This window comes from Aythya fuligula, chromosome 3 (assembly GCF_009819795.1).
Source record: "Aythya fuligula isolate bAytFul2 chromosome 3, bAytFul2.pri, whole genome shotgun sequence".
NCBI lineage: Eukaryota > Metazoa > Chordata > Aves > Anseriformes > Anatidae > Aythya > Aythya fuligula.
Genome location: NC_045561.1, coordinates 63,269,606 through 63,292,169, shown reverse-complemented (window position 1 = coordinate 63,292,169; position 22,564 = coordinate 63,269,606). Strand labels below are relative to the sequence as shown.

The window sequence follows — 22,564 nt, the reverse complement described above, 5'->3', positions numbered from 1 at the left end:
AATCAGTTTATAATCTGTACGAGAAGGGTGGAAAATAATAATGGGACGAGAATTACTCATCATGCACTTTGCAGTGCAGCTAATTTTAAAGAAGTCATTGAAAATCTGATGTAACTTAAATGTTGCTATTCTGGGAGTGATGGTTTAGAAATTTGCCTCTCACAGATACATTATAAGCTTTTCACATCCTCAGAAGAGCTACTGCTTTCACTTTCTAAGTCTCCATTATGTCCTTGAAGGAAAATATCGACTACATATTCTTGTATTTGAGTAGATAAACAAAGGGAATATGCTAGCTAAATAATGTCTTTCCTCATCTCCATTATCTGTGATTTTTTTTTTTTTTTTTTTTTGTGAAAGTGTAAACAAATTAATATGAAAGCTGCTATTTAACATTTAATAGTTGATCCAGAAATAATGAAAAATGGTTCACTCAATGGTTTCTCTCATTTTACTTTCAAGAAATTTGGTTATCCAGAAAGTCAATCAGGACAGTTAGCATACACAGTCTTTTTAAAATTGTAGCACTTTTAAAAGTGTAAATCACTTTTTCCCAGGCTAGTTTTTCATCATCTGTTGATTGAAGGCTTAGTATTTAATTTTGTTTGATAACCATAGACAGAATAAGATGGAATACAGGGCTGTCGTCACCAGCTTGGTCACAGAGACATGAAAAACAGTGTGGTGTCTTTCTGCTCCAGGACCTCTAAGCAACCTTCTTACCTGTAGAGATACTAGATTGGATTTTCAAAAACTTAACTTACCACAAACACTTAGCACCAAAATTTACAAGTAACTATTTTTAAAGCAGCTTTTAAAGCACTGCATTTAGTATAATATCATCTCTTTCATTTTTATACCTCTCAGCTCTCTGTGACCCTAAGTGCTATATTTAAAGATACAAAAACAATGGAGGGGTTTACCTAAGCAATTCAGATTTACATTTTACATCCTCCTACCATTTTCTTCTAACAATGTCTTCAAATCTATGCCAGCACTATTTCACATTGGTATGCCGAGATAGCCATGGCCTGTCAAAACGTTTTATGACAGCTTGAATAAAAAACCATCAGAGGCCGATTGAGATTTGCAAAGTTACCTCCAATCCAGGCCTCTTATCACAAACACAACAAGGATGGCTCATTCTCCACCTTACTGCCTGAAAGCACTATTATAGGAGGGTAGCCTACTGGTTTCTTCCCCTTTGGTCATTTTTGAACAAATGAATAAACATTTATATAAATGTTTAATTAATAAATATTTAACTGTTCATTTAACAAAAACTTAATAAATAAACATTTATAATTTGCAAAATATATCAATACAATTGGAAGAAGCATTAACATTTGGGCAAAGTCTTGAATAATTTTTATGTGTAAATTCATTAGATTTTTCTAACAATTTCTCTAACCTTTTCCTTCTTATAAGTTTTTTGTTTGTTTGTTTGTTTTTTGTCAGTAATGCAATCTGAAACGTAAAAACAAATGACTACTAAGCCATTTTTTAATACATTTTCAAGTTTAAAAGTTTAATTAAGAGATTACAAAGCAACCATAAACTGTGTTTTGTATTGACTTCTGATCCAATTCATGTATATCAGTGTATCAAATAGCACAGAAACATTATTGCTTTTTGATACCAGGTTTTAATTGACTGACTTAATTAAAACTCAGGTCTGTAATCCTTGAGAGCTAAATTAATTTCATAAAAATTGTTTGGTTAATAGATTTTCAGGATTCCTCTACTTCCATCATAAATTTCTGCTTTTGAAAGAAGAGAAAATAATTTTCCTGAATCAGCAGCAAACTAAGGGGAAAAAAAAATACATGCTGGCCAGAATGCTTTCCTGCCTGAGTTACACAAAGAGCTATACTGGAAAATGAGCGAACAAAACCCAAGGTGCTGCATTTTATTCACTTAGGTGCTTGAGAAAGGAAATAATTGTTCCACGGCATCTTTTTTTTTTTTTTTTTCCTGTGCCTTGCTCACTACAAGTGTTTTTCATGTTTGTATTGTAGTGCAAGACATATACCTAAAAATATAAATTCTAAACACCGTGAAAACTTTAGCTTGGCTATTGCCACAGTCTAGAAATATATTCAATAATTTAAACAAATTAAAGTAGGTAGCAGATCCTTTTAAATCCCTCTAGAAGACAGGGAAAATGTAAAGAAATGCTTTTTACTCAGCCTGGGAAAGGAGAATAAGCTGTTCTTACACAGAAAAGAAAGTTTTACCTCCTTTATAGTCTTCCCCCCATCTCACTTTACTTTTTCTCCCACCCGGCCCTTGCATTTTATTCCATTAAACATTATTTAATATATATTACTTCTTTAACTTAAAGGAATAGGTGCAAATGTTAATGTTAGTCATTTTTAGAGACGGGATTGTGTACTTGTGTCAGCATGCTTGCAGATGACACATAAAACTAAAGTTGCCTCTCAGAGCAGCTCTGACTCAGGTGGTGTTGGAAGCAGGTTCACTCTTCCAAGGAGCGCTCTGCATAATGAAATTCCTGGACTGACTGCACAATAAGTGCCTTTGCTTCATCACAGTCATGCTTTCTTACATCATTACAGTTAAATTTCCAGGCACCAAAACCTACATTGACCCTGAAACCTACGAGGACCCAAATAGAGCTGTCCATCAATTCGCCAAGGAGCTAGATGCCTCTTGTATTAAAATTGAGCGTGTGATTGGTGCAGGTAAGGCGGCCGTGGCTTCCTTATTCAACTGTTCCATTTAGCCAGGATCGAATCTCATACATCATAATGACAGGCAAATAATTATACCTCGACTGTAGAAGAACTTTTTGCATTCACCAGAGTGGTTAAGAGAAATGAAACTGCACTCACTTCTAAAATGTAAAAATAAACAAGAAAAACACACACACACAGACTCAGACACACACATACTTACAAGAAGTAAATGAAGAATTTTGTTTGTCATTGAAAAGTTGCAGGTTTCTAATTTATATATCTACTGTTAATTTTTTTTTTTTATTATTTTTTTTTCTTGTGGGGAAGTAATTTTGCTTCCTATTCTTTACTGTTAGAGTAAAAGGGTTAGGCACAAGTGCAAATTCTGCTCACTTTCCTTTTGCAAGAAGGTTTTTTGTTCTCTGATTTTTTTTCATGTGAATAAGGAAAAGTGTCTAGCTCAAAATCTTACATATAGACTGGGAAGGTCTTGTTTCTATATAACAAAATTTTCCCTAAAGCTGTTTTTTCTTCTGCCATTTTCCTTTTTGATATTTTATGAATACAAAAAGTTATTGTTTAACTCCTCATGACTGATTGTAATTGCACCAGCATAACATTGCTTTTCTTCCTCTTGAACTGTCTACCACCTACTTAAGCTGTGGTGTTCATGCTCTAAAAAGGCAGTTTCATTTGTTTGCATTAATAAGATATGTGACATTTTTATTGCACTACTCCATGTAGTGAAATTAAGTTTCTGTGGGTAAGAAAAATATCAAATACTTTGGATTCCTGGAGGAAATGTTCTTTTGCTTTCCCATTGTTTTATAAAAGTATTACTAAAATACTTTTAAATCACCCTGTAGTTTGGCATGCACTGTAAATTACATTATATTATTTTGAAAGAGAAGAAGAAAGATCTCTAAAATAAGCTGTTTTAACTGTAAAAAATCTTTACACTTAGAATTCACAATGACTTTTAAAAGTAACCTCACTCATGTTGAATCATGTCTTAATCAAGGAGTAGCACCATTGTAATTAACAACATTGCTTGAGAAAATTATTGTTTCAGATGAGTAAGAGCATAAGAATCTAGCCCCTGCTAACTAGTAATTTTGTAATGCTAGAACGGCAGCACCTCTTCTAATAAATATACAAGATTTAAAATCTAGATTAGCATAGAAAAATTATTGAGTTTTATCTTTTGTTTTGAGTTAAAAAACTATCAGCATAGCAACAGTTCAGAGCATGAAGATGTATTCAGTTGGACTTTGCTGATGCCTTCTGGGCAAAATGCTGAAAATGCCTTGGTTGCAAAGAGGATGCAATTTAAGGCATAAGTATTTTCAGTGTTATGGCAGAGGAAATAATAATAATTTGGTTGGCTATAGATTAATTTATTCTTGATTTTAATGAGTATAACTGATAGCAAAAATCTAACTTGTGTCAGTAGTCATTCCTTAAAAAAGTTATTTAGAAGTACTATGATAAAGAATATTTTAGTTGTCTTTTTAACTTGTTGATGTAGACAGAGGCAAGAGTGAAATGAAATACAGTCCAAGTTCAACAGAATGTTAAAGACTAAAAGAAGCAACTGAAACTCAGACATCAAAGAAGAATACAGAATTTCTACTGGTGACAGCACCAGAAAAGCCACTTAGCAGTCTCAATGTGCACTAGTAATGCTGGCCACATCAGCTATTCTGTAGTGCCATGTCTCTCGCAGACAAATAGGGTGCAAGTATGCTTGAGCTCAATTTGCATGAGGGATATGTGCTTTCCTTGCCAAGATTTTCATTACCACCCTGCTGTGGCCACCTGTCAGATACAGATTATTGTATCCACTATGTTGAGTCCTTGTTCATACCACAGATCCTTTGTTTTAGTCTCTTCATTGTTGACATGCTGAGCTCATGGCTGTTGGCTGTGCGATGTTCCCACTCTTGTTGTCATCTTTTCTGGTTCCTTTTTGGGCACCATTTCAGCTAAATATACTTTGTTGGGAATAAAAGTAGTTCTTTGGCTATTATCCTGGCCTGAAATGAATGATATACACATTCAAGTTTCTGGTTTGCCTGAGTATGAGTGATCTGCTTTTGGATATCAATCAAAATCATATCCCAGAGAGCTGGAAAGGAGTTAAGGCTTAGTGTCTTCTGTGCCAAGTACCCTAATTACCTGGCTCTGAAATATTACATACAAATACATACATATACTCACATCTTGTTCTCAGTGTGTGGGGGAAAAAACAAAACAAAACAAAACAAACAAACAAAAAAAAACAGTTCTGGAAGGTATAGCAAGAGAAAATTGTTATACTAATTGTTATACTTTAGTCAGCTGTTGTTGTGGCTAGGGGCTGTGATTAAGGTGAGTGGTGCATTCATTAGTAGTCATCCTTATTGCTCATGAAGTGCAGGAAGGCACCAAGCTAAAGACATGAGCAGTCCAACAGCTGATCATTACCTATGTCTATCATGATATTCATGACTATGACGTAGATTTTCATACCATAATTTCAGTGCCCAAGGATAGCTGGGGGTAATGTTCAGACAGGAATAATGCCCTCTGTCTGTCTGATTAGTACAATACTGTTAACAGAGGTATGTGGAGTTGATTGAAGCTAACCTGAATTTAAATTCTGTCGAACAGAGTGAGAGGAATTCAATTACATAGAGAGTAATCTCCTGTGAGATTTGTAAAACTGGCAGTGCTGAGTGGAGATGTGCCCAAAGTTTAGGAAATACTGTGGTCCACCCAAAGTTCTCCCCTTCTGGGCTGGAGGGACAGTGTTTTAAACAAGATTTCTCAAAATTCATAAATTATGACAACTCAAAATCCACCTACCTCCTTAGGTAATTCCAAGGCACCCCTCTCTGCTGCCTTACCAGTGTGTATCTGCACTTAAATTCTAATCCTACCAGCTTTCTTAAGACCTCAGCCTACATCTCAAAGGGATTCTATAATCAAACAGTCTACACTGCTGTTTCCTAATTCAATCATATTTTTTTTCAGCATTCATCCTAAAACATGTCTTAGATGTAGGTGTGTCCGCATACTTGTGTGTACTCAATAATTTAAAGACATTCTGTGGGTATGCAGGAGATAAATTTTAGACTTGATTGGATTTGGACTTGGCTCTCTCTCTACCATATTCCAGGTAAATTTGCAATGTACCAGACTACTAAATATTCTGAAAAGTCTATTTTTTTTAAAGAGATGTTCCCCTCTATTCAGCATAAAATATGTTACCACCTACGTCTCCTACATGTCCCAAGAATCCTTTTTTTCTGGCTACAGAATGGGGATTCTCTTTTTCTCCTTGCTGAAACTACTGTGACACAAGGGACAGTCCCTTCAGTCTTCCACAACCTCAAAAATAGTGTGATAAATGTATTGCCATTCAGCTCCACATCTCATATATTTCAATGCTCTTTCTTGTCCAATGCAGTCCAATTACTTCTATCCCAAATTGTAGGAGGCCTTATTTATTTTTTTATTTATTGGTATTCTTACTGGCTGTTTGGCCATTTTATTCACATGATTCTTCATGTTCCAATTATCTAATAATTTAGAAACTTTTTACAGAATTCCAACATTTGCTTGTGTTTGTTTAATGGAACAAAATCATTATAAATCACACCTTCCCTTTCCTAATCTGCAAAGTAAATTATCCTTCTTGAATGTAATAATGAAGTGCTTTTTAACACTACAACATTGTTAAATTAAAAGCAGCTTTGAAAGAGGTGCCTTTTGAAAGAAACAAAGAAAAAGAAATACATTGGATATAAAGATAGCAAGGAAACCATTTGAAACAGAATGACATTTTCACTTAGAAATAGTATTAGTATTTCAGTAACAGTATTTTCTTATGAAAACCATTTTTATTTCCTGTTTTTGAAAAAAAAAAAAAGCAGCAAATTACTAACAAGTCTTTTACAAAGATTCAGATAATAGTCGTGTAGATTAGTTTAACTTCATGTGTTTGCTCCATAGGGTACTCATTCAGAAATTCATGTAGAGCACATGCCTGTCTTTGTGTTCTTAAGTAATCCATTTCAAATATGTATATTCATGTATTCAATTTAAATACATACATAGGCAGCTAGTTCAATCAAGGCAGCTAGTTCAAAAAAGAGCATTGATATTACAGCCAGAGTAATTCAGTGTTGATCTATTTCATTTTAGGAGAGTTTGGTGAAGTGTGCAGTGGGCGTCTAAAGCTTCCTGGCAAGAGAGATGTTGCAGTAGCTATAAAAACTCTGAAGGTTGGCTACACTGAAAAGCAGAGGAGAGATTTCCTGTGTGAAGCAAGCATCATGGGACAATTTGACCACCCCAATGTTGTTCATTTAGAAGGGGTCGTTACCAGAGGTAAGCAGTGGCTTGATAACAAGTCAGATAACAACCTAATATCAGAAATTACTTTTGTTTATTCATGGTCAAAGATTCAAATTATAAACAGACTGTACACTCCTAATGGATTTTATACTGATGCGTAACTAACTGAAACAATATCTACTTTAAGCTACAACCTGAGGAAAAAATTAAGATGCATGCATAATTAAAAGATGAAGTACTTTGAAATATATTATTTTTCTAGTTTCATTTAGCCTCAAAGACCATGCAGAGAGATAAGGTTTCTTATGTCCTTTCATATTATCTGAAGTGTCATTATTCCAGAGTCCTGTTCACACAGCAGGAGTCAGGAGAACACACTGACATTTTGATTTGTACGGTTTAATTTTGTGGATCGTGACCATCAAATGTCTTCCATGAAGACATTTAAGAACTTATTAGAGCTCAGTAACGGTGCTGGAGGCTTCAGAAATTCTCATGTCTCAACAATTCAGACCTTCAAAGGAATAACATGTGTTTTATCAAAAAAAGGCACTCCATTGTTTTACAGTTTCTCAAACAAATGTGCCTTCATGTCTTTTAGGGAAACCAGTCATGATTGTAATAGAATACATGGAAAATGGGGCCTTAGATGCATTTCTTAGGGTGAGTACCAAAATGAAAACATAACATACATAAGCATATTTTAAGTTACGCATCTATGTATAGTTTTATATATAATGTTTAAAAATACATTGTTTTATATGTGCATTTATATATATTTATATGCAGACAGATGATATTAAAATAAAAGTCCTTTTCAGGCTGAAATGGAACTTGTCAAATACTAGCAGTTCTCAGCAAAATCAGCTCAGAAATCAGAAGATCAGACAGGATCATATGGAAACATTCTAGGAATGTAAGTGGCAATTTTAAGTGGCATTTAAGGTGGCTCATATTACTGCCACCAGCTGCATGGAGGTGGCTGATACTGAAGCCCAGTCTTCTGCCTCTCTGGAGCAGCATTTATTTTTTGAGCATGGTAGAAGTCAAAACACAAGAATCCCTAAATGAACTATTGTCACGTTTAAGAGAAGAACAAAGCAAAAATAAAAATAAGTTCATAAGTATTTAGTGTTTGTTGTGTGTGTACTCTGAACTGGACAGTTCTTTTGCTTTGCCTGGTGTACAGTATGAAATGATGTATAACACTCTATAGAGATGGGAAAGAGAGAGAGACAAATTGCAAGCTATGAATAAAGTTCCTGGTAGCTTGGGTTGAAAAAGGAGACAGTTCTTATTTTCTTGACAAATACAGTTATTCTGAGAGAGGAAGAGCATAGAGGCAAACAATAAAGAGTTGGTTCATCAGGAAAGCTCTCTTGAAAAAGACTTCCCATGAGTTAGTCAGAATTTTATGGGGATTAGCAAGCTTTGTTACTTCTAGTACATTAGAAGTAACATGCATTTCTTAATTGGATATACTGCTTTGTCTCTGAAACAAATAAAACTTGCTCTTGAAGTGTGTTTCTTTGCCCTAGGATGAATTGCCACACAAATTGTAAATAAGTAGAAACCTGAAGTTGTAAAACTAATTCTTATTTCTTTTCTCATCTATACTAACAAGAATTGCTGCTCCTTTCTCCCCTTTAGAAACATGATGGGCAATTTACAGTCATTCAACTGGTGGGAATGCTGAGAGGAATTGCTGCTGGAATGAGATATTTGGCTGATATGGGATATGTACACAGGGATCTTGCAGCACGCAATATTCTTGTCAACAGCAACCTTGTTTGTAAAGTGTCAGACTTTGGTCTTTCCAGAGTTGTAGAAGATGATCCAGAGGCTGTCTACACTACTAGTGTAAGAGAAATTGATATTTTTTAGTCATTTTGAAACGTGGTTATTAAGAAGAAGCATATCTTCTGGCAAGCAGAGAAAAAAGAAATACATTAATTGCTTGAGAAATGGTAACCAGTGAAAAGGGAGACAGTTTCTGCAGAAATCTGGCTCTAAGTAGAGTATGATATTTTTGTAACAGCATGCATTTTTAACTGGTAAAGTTCTAGATATTTTGCACAGTATCTTTATTCCCTTCCTCACGATTCTCTTTTTGAACAAATACAGAAGTTTTAATCATAGAAAGGTTAGTCATGTCACCTAGTATGAGCCAATTAAAATATTTGTAGGGTATTATTATTTTTCAGACTAGATTTTATCTCACCAAAAAGTTGACTAGCTTGAGGCTAGACTGTGACAAAGCTCAACTCCTGTGTTTTCCCTTGCTTTTGGGTGGGATGCTTTTCTTAAATAACCATTCATCGGGCACACTATGCTCTTTATTCTTTTGTTAAGCCAGCTCTCTTTTCCCACCCGTGGGGCCTCACTGTACCTATTTTCTCATGCTGAGGGAAGGAGGGGCCCCTGGAATCTGCTCCAACAGGCACAGGGATCTGGAAAGCACACAGGCATTCCACATTCATGGGTGTCACTCCTGCCACTTGGATCTAAGTGGGATTCCAATTTTAAAGTGCTAGACGGAGATTTCCGAGGAGTCATATGACAATTCAATGGAATTTATATGCACAGGATGAGATTTCTCTCACCTAGCTTGACACGCCTTAAATGTCAAGCCTAAATCAGACAGCTAAGCAGCCCCTTAAAATCAATGAAGATAGAAACACCTGCAGAGAAATGCATCCAACTTAGCTCAGTTGCCTTACTTTCTACAGTCCTGGTGCTTAAGAGCTTAAGTTTAAGCTTACTTTTGAAAAATCTGAAATTGGTAAACTACAATAGCTGATGTAAATTTTGATTTTTATAGAAATAATTATAAATGCACTCTAAGGAAGATGATGAGGAAATTCTGAGGTAGAAAAAAGATATATCTTTTTCTTCCATAGGGTGGAAAAATTCCAGTGAGATGGACAGCTCCGGAGGCAATCCAGTACCGCAAATTTACATCAGCCAGTGATGTATGGAGTTATGGAATAGTTATGTGGGAAGTAATGTCTTATGGAGAACGGCCTTACTGGGACATGTCAAATCAAGATGTAGGTTATCCTTTGTCTGTGAGCACACATGTATTAGAAAAACAAATATTACATACTTTAAATGTATACACATATTTCACTACATATGAATGTAATTTTGTTTTAGGAATAAGATATTCCTAAACATGGTAAGGTTCTCAAAAATAGGAAAAGTTACAAAGCTTGCACTTTTTACCTACATCTCTAAATCCTTATTCTTCCACGTGGTTGTTGTAGGTTTCTGTCCCAAGTATAAAGTAAAATTGGAATTTCCAAAATAGTAATATAAGCTCTTCACTTTATTATACTATTAGAATATATACTATTAGAAGGAACTAATTTTTTCAAATGAAAAATTAATTGTGAGGTTTCTGACCTCAGAGCAATGATTAATCAGTTGAAAAAAGTTGTTAAAAATCTGAGTGGCAGTTAATGACCTACTTTGGCACTTTAAAGTTAATTATGCTGATTTAACAATATCCTTGTTTGCATAAAATATGACTTAGAGCAACAGGTCAGCAGTAATAGAACATATGGGTGTTAATTTTGGTTTCTGACAAGAGTGTCTATTAACATAGAAAGTATACAGGGAAAAGCCATGCAGGTGAGAAAGATGTCAGAAAGATACACATTTAAAGTTCTTCAGGTCGAAGGCTTGGGATTCTTTTTTATTATCATCATTATTTTATTTTTTGATTGAATGATCGACATCAGAGTTTAAAAAAATTATAGAAGTGTAAATGATGAGTCAGTTTGACACAGTGCAAAGTTGTTAATATTTGACAGGTTTCAGTGTCAAAGATTTCATGGACTGTCAAAATATGGACAAACAAGTCCTTGGGGCAGAGAAAGAGAAATATTTACATTCCCTAGGCACCCAGTAGATTTTCATTTCTTTTGACACCTTCTTTCTGTACTAGATTCAAATATAGAAGAAATCTGACAGGAATATAAGAGGCAAACTTTACCTATCTTTCAGGGAACAACAAGGAAAAACTTTTAAATAAAGGGGAAATTCCAATATCTTCATGCATCTTGATGGATTTTGAAAAGTATTCTCTTAATAGAAAGCTGCAAGTAAAGCACATGAATTAACCTTTCTCATAAAATAGCTTGTTACAATCTCTAGCACTTTAATATCTTTTTAACATTTTACATAATATAATATCTTCAATAACACATAGATTAAAGATGCATCAATTGCTGAGTAAAATAAATTCAAATATTTTTGCATGCTGTGATCTTTTACTGTGTCCTAAAATATTCCCCCCAAAACCTGTGCACATACTATCAATTGCACAGACAAATCCATGATGCAAAAATCATATGGTTATTTATTTATTCCCCTCCGTGGTTATCAGTCTGAGTATTTAACTGGAAGTGAAAATGCTAAATGTGTCTCTTCTAATTTTCTATACACACCCAGGCAGTTTTTTTAATCTTAAATCCATCATTTTGCCTAAACGTGGATGTTGGTGTAGTCATGGACCAGATCAGATCTGAAGCATCTGTAAATTTTCAGCTTTGGATGGCACTTCTTTAATCCCACACCTCTTCCTATAAATTATTGTTTTAGATTCATAAAGGATACAGATTTATGTTGCAGTGTCTCTTTAAGATTAATCTGTGTGCCTTCAAACCTCTGTGCTTTACTATTTTCCAAAGTTTACTAGTTCTAGTAAACTAGTTTACTAGTGTTCATGTAGATCAGTTCTCCAGAAAATAGTAAGATTAGGTCTCCAGAATAGAGTAAGATTTTAGGTTTCCATGTTTTTGTTGCTTTTGTTGGTGGTGTTTGTTTGTTTGTTATTTCATTTCTGGACTCTTGGCTTTATTATTATTAAAATTTATACCTTATTATTGTTATTATTATTATTATATATACAGAAGTGTGATAACCACAAAGCAAACATTACAATGTCCTGATTCTCTAAAGTTTTCTCTGATCTTTGTTAGCAACCCCTATATACAGTTTACAGACCTGCTCTTCTAATCTACTTTGCATTCTTAGATAGCCAGATTATGAGAGAAGCATACCAGATTCTCAACAGTACTTTTTTTTTTCTCTCTCTTTTTTTTTTTTATTTTTATTTTTTTTATTTTTTTATTTTGTGGCAAAAGCTACATTTGAATTTGAAACAAATATTGGCAATTGTAAATAGTATAAATAAATTCTATTAGTAAGAACTCCAGCTGAGTTCTCTTTGTAGCTTTGCTTATTCCAAAAACATATATATATATATATATATATATATATATATATGTTTCTGAATGATGATTTTTGAACACCAATACCACCTTTCTTAGTGGAGTAGACACTCATATTATTATTCTTAAAATTATCTGAGTTCTGTAAAAAATTAAAAACAACCCCTCCTCACACACAACTGTACTAATCAATATTTTGGAATGTTTTTACAGTTTTTGGATATTCACAGCCATTCCATCCATCCATCCATCTCTAGATAACTCATTCATATATATTTCCAGGTTTCATCCTTCATGTTCACTTTTCTCAGAACATGTATCAAAGAAGCTGATTCCATGATATCTCCAAAGCCTTCTAAAAATATTGTCACCTTGTTTCCTACCTTTCTCAGATTTCTTTCCAAATCTTAGTGAGCATGGAAAAGTTGTGTTCCTGATTTCATTCATATTTTCACCACTAGAATAAAATCTTACCTAGATCATCTGTTATTTCCAAGTTTCTTAAATAATTTGGTTTTTATTTGCTCATGGTTTTATTTAGTTTTTCATTCCTGTTTTTGAATTCTGACTTCTTAAACAACTGCTTCACTTTTAACAAATAGTAGTTGCTATGCACAATGTATTTAAAACCTTTTATCCTGTATAAAAACTTTTCTTAGAAATTTCTGATTGACTTTTCAAAGCACACCAGTTTTTCCATGCAAACTGTAGCTTATTTTTGTTTTACTCCACTTTACTGCCTCTTTTGATTGTGCAGTGCTGTTATTTTGTTTTTCTTTTTAATACTGATCCAAAATATCTTACATTTTGCTTTTAATGTCTTCTTTCATATATAGTACTCTTTTTTGCAATTTTCCTGTTCTCCTTCTGCTGAAATCCTCTTTTCCCACTCTGTCTGACAGATAACTTCACTGTCTCTAAAAGCTCACCACACTCATTCTTCAAGGTGTGGATGTTACTGCAGGAACTGAATATTTCTCAGCCATTTTTAAGCTGCAGGACAGTATTGTTATTCTAAATCTATGGATAGAAAGCTGAGGCACAGGGAGATGAGGCAACCTCCCTGAGGTCAGAAGGACATCCTGTGACACAAATGTGCAGAAAGTGCTGTGCCTCTGGGTTATGGCTCTTCTTTTCACAAATTTCATTTCTTCAAAAAAGTTTTGATACAATCATGGAATTCAGCTAGATTTTTGAAGGTCATTTTGTATCCTTTGTATCCTTTGCTGTTCTGTCTACTTTGCAGTCCACTGCTTTTGTGTTTTCTCACATAAACTATGAAATATTTTACATCTAAGGTTATTATTTTCACTAAACCAAGGATATTCACCTGGATATTCAGTTTCATGTATCATACCAGTTCTGTTTCCTAGGACTAAGTCCAGAACAGCTTCTGGAAAAGCTGTTTCTGCATTCTGTAAAAACCGAGGGAGAACACAGTCCTATGCACTACCCTTCAGAAACAAGCACCCTTCCTTAGCAATTCTAATATGCTGTGTCAGTCAATGTCAGTATACATGAAATCCCCCATGACCAGTGGTTTAGCCCCTTTTCAAAAGCTTTTCTTATCTGCATTGCTTCCTGATGTGATTTCTTATCCTGCCCCCAAGGTTTGCGGCAGTTTTCTGTGATTTTACTTTAACCATTTTTCTTTCTCACTTAAATCCAAATGGACTTGGCTAAGGATATCAACAAGTGGATATAATTCTTGGTTCAGATATTTGTGATCTTTTTTAATCATATAATCATGTAGCAGCATCTCTTATTAAATCTAACTTTCTGTTTAGGTGAAATATTAAAATACCATTCAACCAGCTCTCCTTCACTCTCATTTTTGCTTCTGTATCATTAATGTAACATGGCTAGACATAGAATACAACTTTTTTTTTTTCCCCCATAAAAATTTCTGTCTGCTAAATATTTTTCTTGGATCCTTTTATAATATCTTCAGGGTTTTTGCATTTTATACGTGCATGCATATATCCCTATCCATTTACAAGTCAGTTGCTTCTACCACACTTTCTCATAAAGACCTTGGGGCAAGTAATAATGCTTTATGAAATAACTCCATTTATCAATCTATCTGTTGCTCCCTTGGTAAATTTAATTGTTGCTCCCCACTGCTCACTCGACTAGGTACATGTAATAGAGCTATGTTCTGCACATATGCCTAGTAAGCCCAAAGATAAAATCAGGGAACTATTTGAAGACATGAAGGCTAGTATAAAAACAACAGACTCATATTTTTACAATGCTGATGGCAAATTTTAGTTGATTTTATTTTGTTTATTACTATTTTGCTTTTCTTGCACTGGATAGCAAAATATATTACTTAAAAAGCTGTTGATGAAAAATGACTAACTATGTTGACTACTAGGTTATAAAAGCAATTGAAGAAGGCTATCGTTTGCCAGCACCCATGGATTGCCCAGCAGGACTACACCAGCTGATGCTAGACTGTTGGCAGAAAGAACGTGGTGAAAGGCCAAAGTTTGAGCAGATAGTTGGTATTCTGGACAAAATGATTAGGAACCCAAACAGCTTGAAAACCCCTCTGGGAACGTGTAGCAGGTAAGAAAAGCTTTAGAGAGTTCTTGTGTGATGGTGCGTGTTGGATTCTGGATGTTGTGGTTGGTGGCTGGTTCCAGTTCACTCTTACTACATGTGTCTCTCAGTTCTTCCTTCTTCCTGTTCCCTCTTCTTCCCTTCCTTCATTCACCTTTCTTTTGTACTGTGTGGAACAAGACCAAAAGGGACTTTTCATAAAAAATAACCAAAATAAATAAAGTAAATATTGTGGAACTAATACACTTCTCAGTAGCTACTAGCTAGTTGTCAATCTTTCCACACTCACCACCAGCAGTCTTTGTTTTCTTTGTCTCTTAAAATTGTCTTGATGGCAAGATCATCATCTATTGTATTTTTATATGATGCTTCCCTTGCCTACTAGGAACTGATACAGTAAAAACAATAATTAACAATAATACTCATGTTAAGCCAAAATACTTTGACATTGCTAAACTTGGGATTTTTAGATTTGTATTTTGGCTTTATTTCCTTTCAATGATTGCATCTTGTTGTATTTCATTGTGTAGTTTTTTATGATTTCTTTATTAAATTCAGGTGATTTATGTAATCACGGTAATCTTTTGAATCACAAGCTAGGTCAATGCACTAGGGAATCAGCTGGCCTGTGTTCTGCTTCCAGTTCTTCTACTGACTGATTTGCTGTGTGACCTTAAGCAACTTACTTTGTGTCTCTTCTCTTTCCATGTCTTTGTTTTGTCTCATCCAATTCAATAATGGGAATAGCTACTGCTATATTTTCTAAAAATATTACATTAAAGAATATTAAAGAGTAGTATCTTTATTTTATTCAGCAACTTCAGTTGCAGCTGCTGTCACACTAGATAATAAGGTTGATTTTCTGTTGGTAAAAATAGTCCATTAGGCTGATATTGCTCACTCTGACCTATCATCTTTTACGTGAATAATCTTAGGAAACACGTATTGTGAGCTACAGAGTAGTCAAAACTATTCACAGAGTAATCTAAACTGTATTAAAAAAAAAAAAAAAAAAAAGGCCTAAAACTTTCTACTCTTGAAGTTTTTAATAGCCCAAACTTATTTAACTCTTACCTTGCTAAATATTCCCTGATGTTTTACTCTCTTTGGAAACAACTTACTTTCCTTTTTCCTTCTCTGTAGACCAATTAGCCCTCTTCTGGACCAGAACACTCCCGATTTTACCACTTTCTGCTCCGTAGGCGAATGGTTACAAGCTATTAAGATGGAAAGATATAAGGATAATTTCACAGCAGCAGGCTACAACTCTCTTGAATCAGTTGCCAGGATGACTATTGAGTAAGTTAGTACTGGGCATGTTTAACTTGTGTTTAGGGAACTTCTAGGTGAACTAATACACAATGTTCAACTCCAAAACTTTACCCTAAGTACAAACATGGTACTTGGGGTTAAGCCAGCAGGTTTAGCAATTCATGATGTTATATTACAGCATCCTTGAAAAGGCAACCTACCCTACTACCTATGTGTGGCAACACATTTTTCCCTGATTTTGAGACCAATAATAACAAGGGGCTAGAATTTGAGGGAGAATGTAGCCCATTTCGGAGTAAGTATGTATAGGAAAATAACCTCTTTGTTTCCACTACCTAATTGGTACCTTTTTCTATATGTGTGCTAGGAAGATGTAGAGCTTTCTTCTAATTGGCTGGGGTCTGTCTGTGCCCTGCAAGAAGTGACTTTGCATTGGGATGAAAGTCTATAGAAGCAAAAGAATTTTCTGAAGGCAATCATGGCCAGTATTGGCACTGCTATCTTAAGAAGGTCTTCTTGGCACCCTGAAAACAAAGTTCTTATCCTGGTAGTTGCCAAACACTTGTAATTCCTGTTACAGAGCAGTGGATTTTTTATATATAAAAAAAAAAAAAAAAAAAAAAACCTTTGAAACAATATTCTCAGGCTTGCAGCCCCACTCTTATCTGCTTAGTATCACTGGGGGTCTCAGCCAATAGCTTGGGAACTGTTAACAGAGCCCAAAAACTTCTGGCAGGTAGTAGCTCTAGTAGTGGTGGAATCAAAACAGATGGTTCTCTTTCATTTGCATGATGGATATGGGTCAATATGCAAAGACTTTCTTTAGGCATCTCTTTAGGAAGCAGAATGTAATCCCCCAAATATTTTATTTATACCTAACTTAATCTTGAAAGCCTCCCTAAGTATTTTATAAGAGAAGCGTCTCTTCCTCTGGGCATCCTTAAAAGCCACAATAAAAGATTATCATAGTATAATACAGTGTACTCCTTCTCAGATGTGGAGACACAATGCAGTGTAATTACATGACACATGCCATGTAATTACAGTCCTCACTGAGGGTCTGTATGGACTTCACAGTACTGAGCTGAGATTCCTGTATAGCCCTGACCACTATGTAGCTTTAACTCACAGTTGATTACCATACAGTAGGAATCTAAGTTGAAAAATTAACAATGTACGCATTTATCTTCCCCAGGGATGTGATGAGTTTAGGGATCACGTTGGTTGGTCATCAAAAGAAAATCATGAGCAGCATTCAGACTATGAGAGCACAAATGCTACATTTACACGGCACTGGCATCCAAGTGTGATAGACATTTCTCCCTTATGAGGGAGGTGACAGACTGAGAGAACAGCACTGGCCTTCAGTATATATGAAGTGCTACTAGAAGACACTTGATTTCCTGGGTCCTTCCTGCAGTGAATAGAAGAGCTACAAGAAGCACCTACAGACTTGAACTCCTAAGTGCCACCAGAATTTATGAAAAGGGAATTAGGATCCACCAGTGGTGGCAAGGAAAACAGCAGTGACAATAAACAAAGTACTACCTGAATAAACATACAAACACCTTGAGCTCTCTAACCTCCTTTTTATCTAATAGACTTTTTAAATGTACATAAAAATTTAAAAAAGAATATATTTGTCAGATAAAATCATGATATTGTTGAATTCAACAAAATATTTTCCTTAAATCTGTGATTTCTGAATCTTTTTTTTAATCATTTGTGTTTATTCTTCATAAAGACTTTCTTTTAGTATGATGTTTATATCTTTGGACCTTTTTAGTGCTAATTCTATGACACATTACTACACTGGGTACCTCTGAAGGATTATTTGAATTCATAGATATTTAAGAAGCATGACCAAGCAATGTATATCTGTCCAAACTTTGGTATCCTTTTGTGCCATTTACTTTTGTTAAATCAACACCGTATTGACATGGCTAGCTAATTGGCAGGGAGTCAGGAAAATGCAAGTTGCCAAGAGCTCTGATATTTTTTACAGAATTTTTTAAGGTTACACATATACTATCTTTTAAAAGAAAATAAAAGACAAAAAAAATATATATAAAAAAATAAAAATAAAGAAAAGCAATAATGACCCCTAAGTAGTTCTAGGCACTTTTAGCAAATTGTTTGCAAGATGATTTTAATGGACTAGAGTTAAAGTGAAATATATTCTAAGATGTAGATGTACAACTGTAAACCTGCTGAGGCACTACGTTGAATGGACAAGTGATTGTAGGAGTGTCTCAGAACATGGATGCAGTTCTCCAGTGTTACCTAAACCATGTAATCTGAGCACATCACATTTTTCTTCAATGCTCTGCATTAGCAAATTGAAAGAAATAGCTGGCATATATTTTATATTAGTTTAAGTTGAATTCAGTCCAACTGTGAGAATAAGGACAGAGATTTTATATTAGAACCATAGAGCATGAAGCAAGGGGCAGTTCAGAATTTTCATGTTTTTTACAGGCTTTTGCTGCTCTGAACAAATATGCGTGTGCTCACACAGACACAACAGTCATTCATCAGGAACACAGATGCAAGAGTATTTGCTCAATGGAATATCTTTGTATGCCATTTACTTATATATGTATTTTGTTAGATTAACCATAAGCAATAACAAAGCATGTCTTTACAGATATTGCAGGAATGTATATGAAGCAGAGAGAAATGCTTTAAAAATTTTTGAAAATTGTGAACTACCCCAACAGTGAAATGCTGTACTTCCAAAGAGAATTGGGCTGCTTCTATTGATTTTGATAGAGAAAGATCCCAGGGATCAGTCATAAATTGGACTTGTTGGATAATGTGGGCATCCACACAAAAAAAAATAAAAACAAAAGAAAAACCCTGTAAATGTTCGTTTGTAAAACTTGTAAATTTTATTTATACTGTCTTGGTTTGTACACACATTTAAGTGTAGTGAGCTCTGAATACATTGAAAATGCACTATATTTTTCTATTTTACTTGCAGAGCATCACAAACAAACATATATATTCAGTGATACATAATGTGTTTTCCCACATTTAGGACCAAAGATAGTTATCAAAAACTTAAACACATCATTTTCCCCCCTCCTTTTTTGAACCGCTTTTTAGATCACTGTACAGTTATATTTGTCATTTTATTTATTTGTTTTATTAGAAAAAACAGTTTGGTTACACCAATTTTTGTCCCCCCACCTTTGTTGAACAAAATCTGTAAAAAGCTTTTAATTAGCATAATCCCGTTACATTGACACTTCCATTTGTAATCTTTGTAATAGACTGTAAATATATTTTTGGAACTATAATGCAATGTGCATAAGGGTTATTTTTCAGTGTCCATATATGATTGTTTATACAATTCACAGCACTTTACAGTCATGCTGAGAAGCCTAATTTATTGCCTGGATTTGGGCAGAGTAAGAAAATAAGGTGATTATTCTTATTTCATATTAGATTGTCAGTCAGTAGAAATTGAGTTATTTTCTGTATGTGGCTCAAGATGTTTTTTAGCTATTAAAATTAATTTTCAAAAATGCTATAGAAATAAGATGCAGAGTAGACTGCACACCCAACATTGAAATTAGTGCATGCAAGCACTCAGCTAACATACTTCCAGTAGCCATTGGAACACTAGTAATTAATAAGCATCCATTTTGTGTTATAACTAATGCTAAGTGCCTCACTACTGGGGTGAGCATCTGTGAGCAACTCCACAGGGTGCTTGTCAGTTTTGCTGCTGCTTTAGGCACCTAACTATGAATTTAGGAGTCTATGTTCAGACATCTGCTTCCTTACAAACTTTGGCTATTGTTCCTAAGGGCTTGGCGATTCCAGGTACAATACAGCAATGCTGGTATTGCTGAGAACCCACAGGCCCTAAATGCAACAGAGTTGAGGCCAGGCTTCACCTTGAGGACCTGCTCAATGTTCTGAAGCACAGAGGCCTCAAAGCATGTGTGGTGACCTAGGCTCACACATGTAAAAGTGAGAGCCCTAATGTTATTTCTTCCTTATTTTTCCTTGTTTGATTTAAGCCATCTTCTTTGAATAGTAAATATATTTTATCATTCATCTATATACCTTGATTGCCTTAATGTTGCCACAGTTTCTTACACATTTGAAAGTGGTAGAGTAGAAAAGAAAGCACAATCAATACCAATATCCCTATTGTATCTATCTATTCAGAACATTACTGCAGTTTAGAGCACATGCATGATTTATATTTGGTAGAGCAGTAACATTGATGTTGGTTTTAGTTCTCCAGATTCCAGAAAAAACATAATCCAATGTAACAAAAAAAAAGTGCCAGAGAAAGTTGGTGTTCATGAGAGGAACTGAAGAAAGAGTTGGGAGAAGGAATTAAAAGCTAAATGATGTAACAAAGAAATGAGCTCCATTTTGGAAAGAAATGAGCTTAATTCCATTGAATTTAGGAATTATGCAACACTAAAAAGAAAACAATATCAGGCTGTCAGTGAGGTTAATCTTTCTTGACTTTATCCATCTACAGCAAGTATCTAAAGCACCTAAAAGAGAGATGCCTAAAACAAGCAGAATGAATCTCCCTCTGGGAATACTTATCTCCATTACCTGTAGAGGGAACCCAGATGATTAGCTTAGTTTAGGCATCTGATGTCTAGATATTTAAAACCAGATGATTCCTATTCTATATGTTCTTGGCTGCTACAGTTCCCCCCAAGCTGAGTGTCATAGAAAGACAGCTCTTCCACTACTGGTACATCCCAGAATGTATTTAAACTGGGCTTTATCACAAAGAGAGGTTTTGTTGTTATTATTGTGTGTGTGTGTGTGTGTGTCTGGCTTTTTTTTTTTTTTTTTTCCTTCACGGTTTTGTAACAGATCATCTAAATGCTTTTTGTATATGGGTATTAATTCTTGATACATTTTGTGATTGTTCTGAGGAAGACCTGCCTAGTAAATTACAGTTATTGAATATTTTAAATAATCAGAAATATTTGCTGACATACTGCTTCAGTCCAGAGGTTATGTGATCAGATATGATGGTTGCTGTTTGCAAAACCATGTTTATCTAAAGCCTTGTCATGTAAAAATCTCCAGGAGGCAAAGATGCTTAAATGTGTCTAAAATTGAATGTTGCCCTTAATATCTCAATAATTGAGCTCTGTCTGTATTATTCTCCATTTAAAATGAGTTTTTAATATTTGTTTAAACTGGAGTCATCTGGCATCCACTGAGGGAGTCTGAAAAATTATTTTAAATTAAATTTGCTTTTCTCCACTGATAGTAATATACGGTAAATAGTTTCCACTGTTTTGAATGTTTCAAAAACTATTGCTTTAATGTGGGGGATGAAGCGGTCTATTTTTGTTTTGTTGGTGGTATTTTTTTACATTTATGGGTTAGTAGTTGAAATAAAAATAATAATTTGTCCTTAACTTTCTAAATAATTCGTATGTAGCAATTTTAAGAATGATTTAAATTCTGTCATTTTTGGGTTACTACCAAGATAGTGATTGTGTCACTACAGCCATAATGCCAAGTGATACTGAGACACAGTTACAGGTTCAGCTGGCACTCTGTTGCCGAGTATTGACATGAAGCAGTCCACTGGTTGTGTGGGAAGCATGAAGGTCAACTCAGTCAAAAAGGGTCATTCCACCTTCATATATATATATATGTATAATATTGGAGCTAACATTTACATCCATAATTCATTATATCCCTGCATACAGTTATATAACGACTTGTTCAACATTTGTTTGGTGGTGGGGTTTTGTTTTGTTTTGTTTTGTTGATTTTGGACAACTATCATTTGTGCTGTTTCTGGAAGTTCCCAGATAGAATGGTTAAGAAAAGTAAAATAAAAATTCTTGCCTAACAGTAATTATGACAGCTGGTGCTGCAGGACTATTCAGACAGTTGGAACAGTGATTTTTAGATAGCTGAGGGGATCAAAATGGGATTTATGCAGGACCTGTTAGGATTGTAAAATATGAATTTACTAATATGTAGAAATGACTATTATTTTTTCCCGACCAACTTTGAATGGAATTCAAGATGATTAATTTGAGATTCAAAAAAAAATGCTCAAAAGTTCAACCTATCCAACAATTGTTTTTAAAAAGTGATCTTTATTATTTTCATAGTGCAGCCTTCTGTTTACTTGTCAATAGGCGGTCCTGTAATTAGTTAAATTTCCTGCAAAAAGGATGAGGTGGGGAAGGGTGGAGGGGGAAGAATACAAATATTTTATTTATTTATTTTAAAAACTTTTCTGGGTTAGGTTTTGCAAGATTTTTAAGTTAAGATAATCAACACACATTTAGAGTAAAGCCTATTGAGACAACCCAAGGGACAAAATTAGTGTGTCTACAATATCCATAGAATTCTGAACACACATTGAGGATGGGAAAGGTTCAAGCAGTTTGGGAGTGAAAGGAACCATTTGGTGTTTATATGCTGTAGACACCA

General features: G+C 34.6%; 1 protein-coding gene across 5 annotated transcripts in view; it reads left to right on the top strand.

Annotated features, from left to right (window-relative positions):
• The window catches only part of EPHA7 (EPH receptor A7), a 162,715-nt gene that overhangs the window by 132,340 nt on the left and 7,811 nt on the right, over positions 1–22,564 (top strand). The window contains exons 10-17 of one of the 5 annotated variants that reach the window (XM_032184340.1): positions 2,592–2,705; positions 6,888–7,073; positions 7,642–7,703; positions 8,691–8,900; positions 9,941–10,090; positions 14,655–14,848; positions 15,986–16,141; positions 17,310–20,927. In XM_032184340.1, coding sequence (XP_032040231.1) covers positions 2,592–2,705; positions 6,888–7,073; positions 7,642–7,703; positions 8,691–8,900; positions 9,941–10,090; positions 14,655–14,848; positions 15,986–16,141; positions 17,310–17,424 — 1,187 coding nt within the window. In that variant the 3' untranslated portion in view covers positions 17,425–20,927. Of the gene's footprint in view, positions 1–2,579; positions 2,706–6,887; positions 7,074–7,641; positions 7,704–8,690; positions 8,901–9,940; positions 10,091–14,654; positions 14,849–15,985; positions 16,142–17,309; positions 20,928–22,564 lie in introns of those variants that run through there. The other 4 variants (XM_032184339.1, XM_032184338.1, XM_032184337.1 and 1 more) reach the window with 4 other exon arrangements.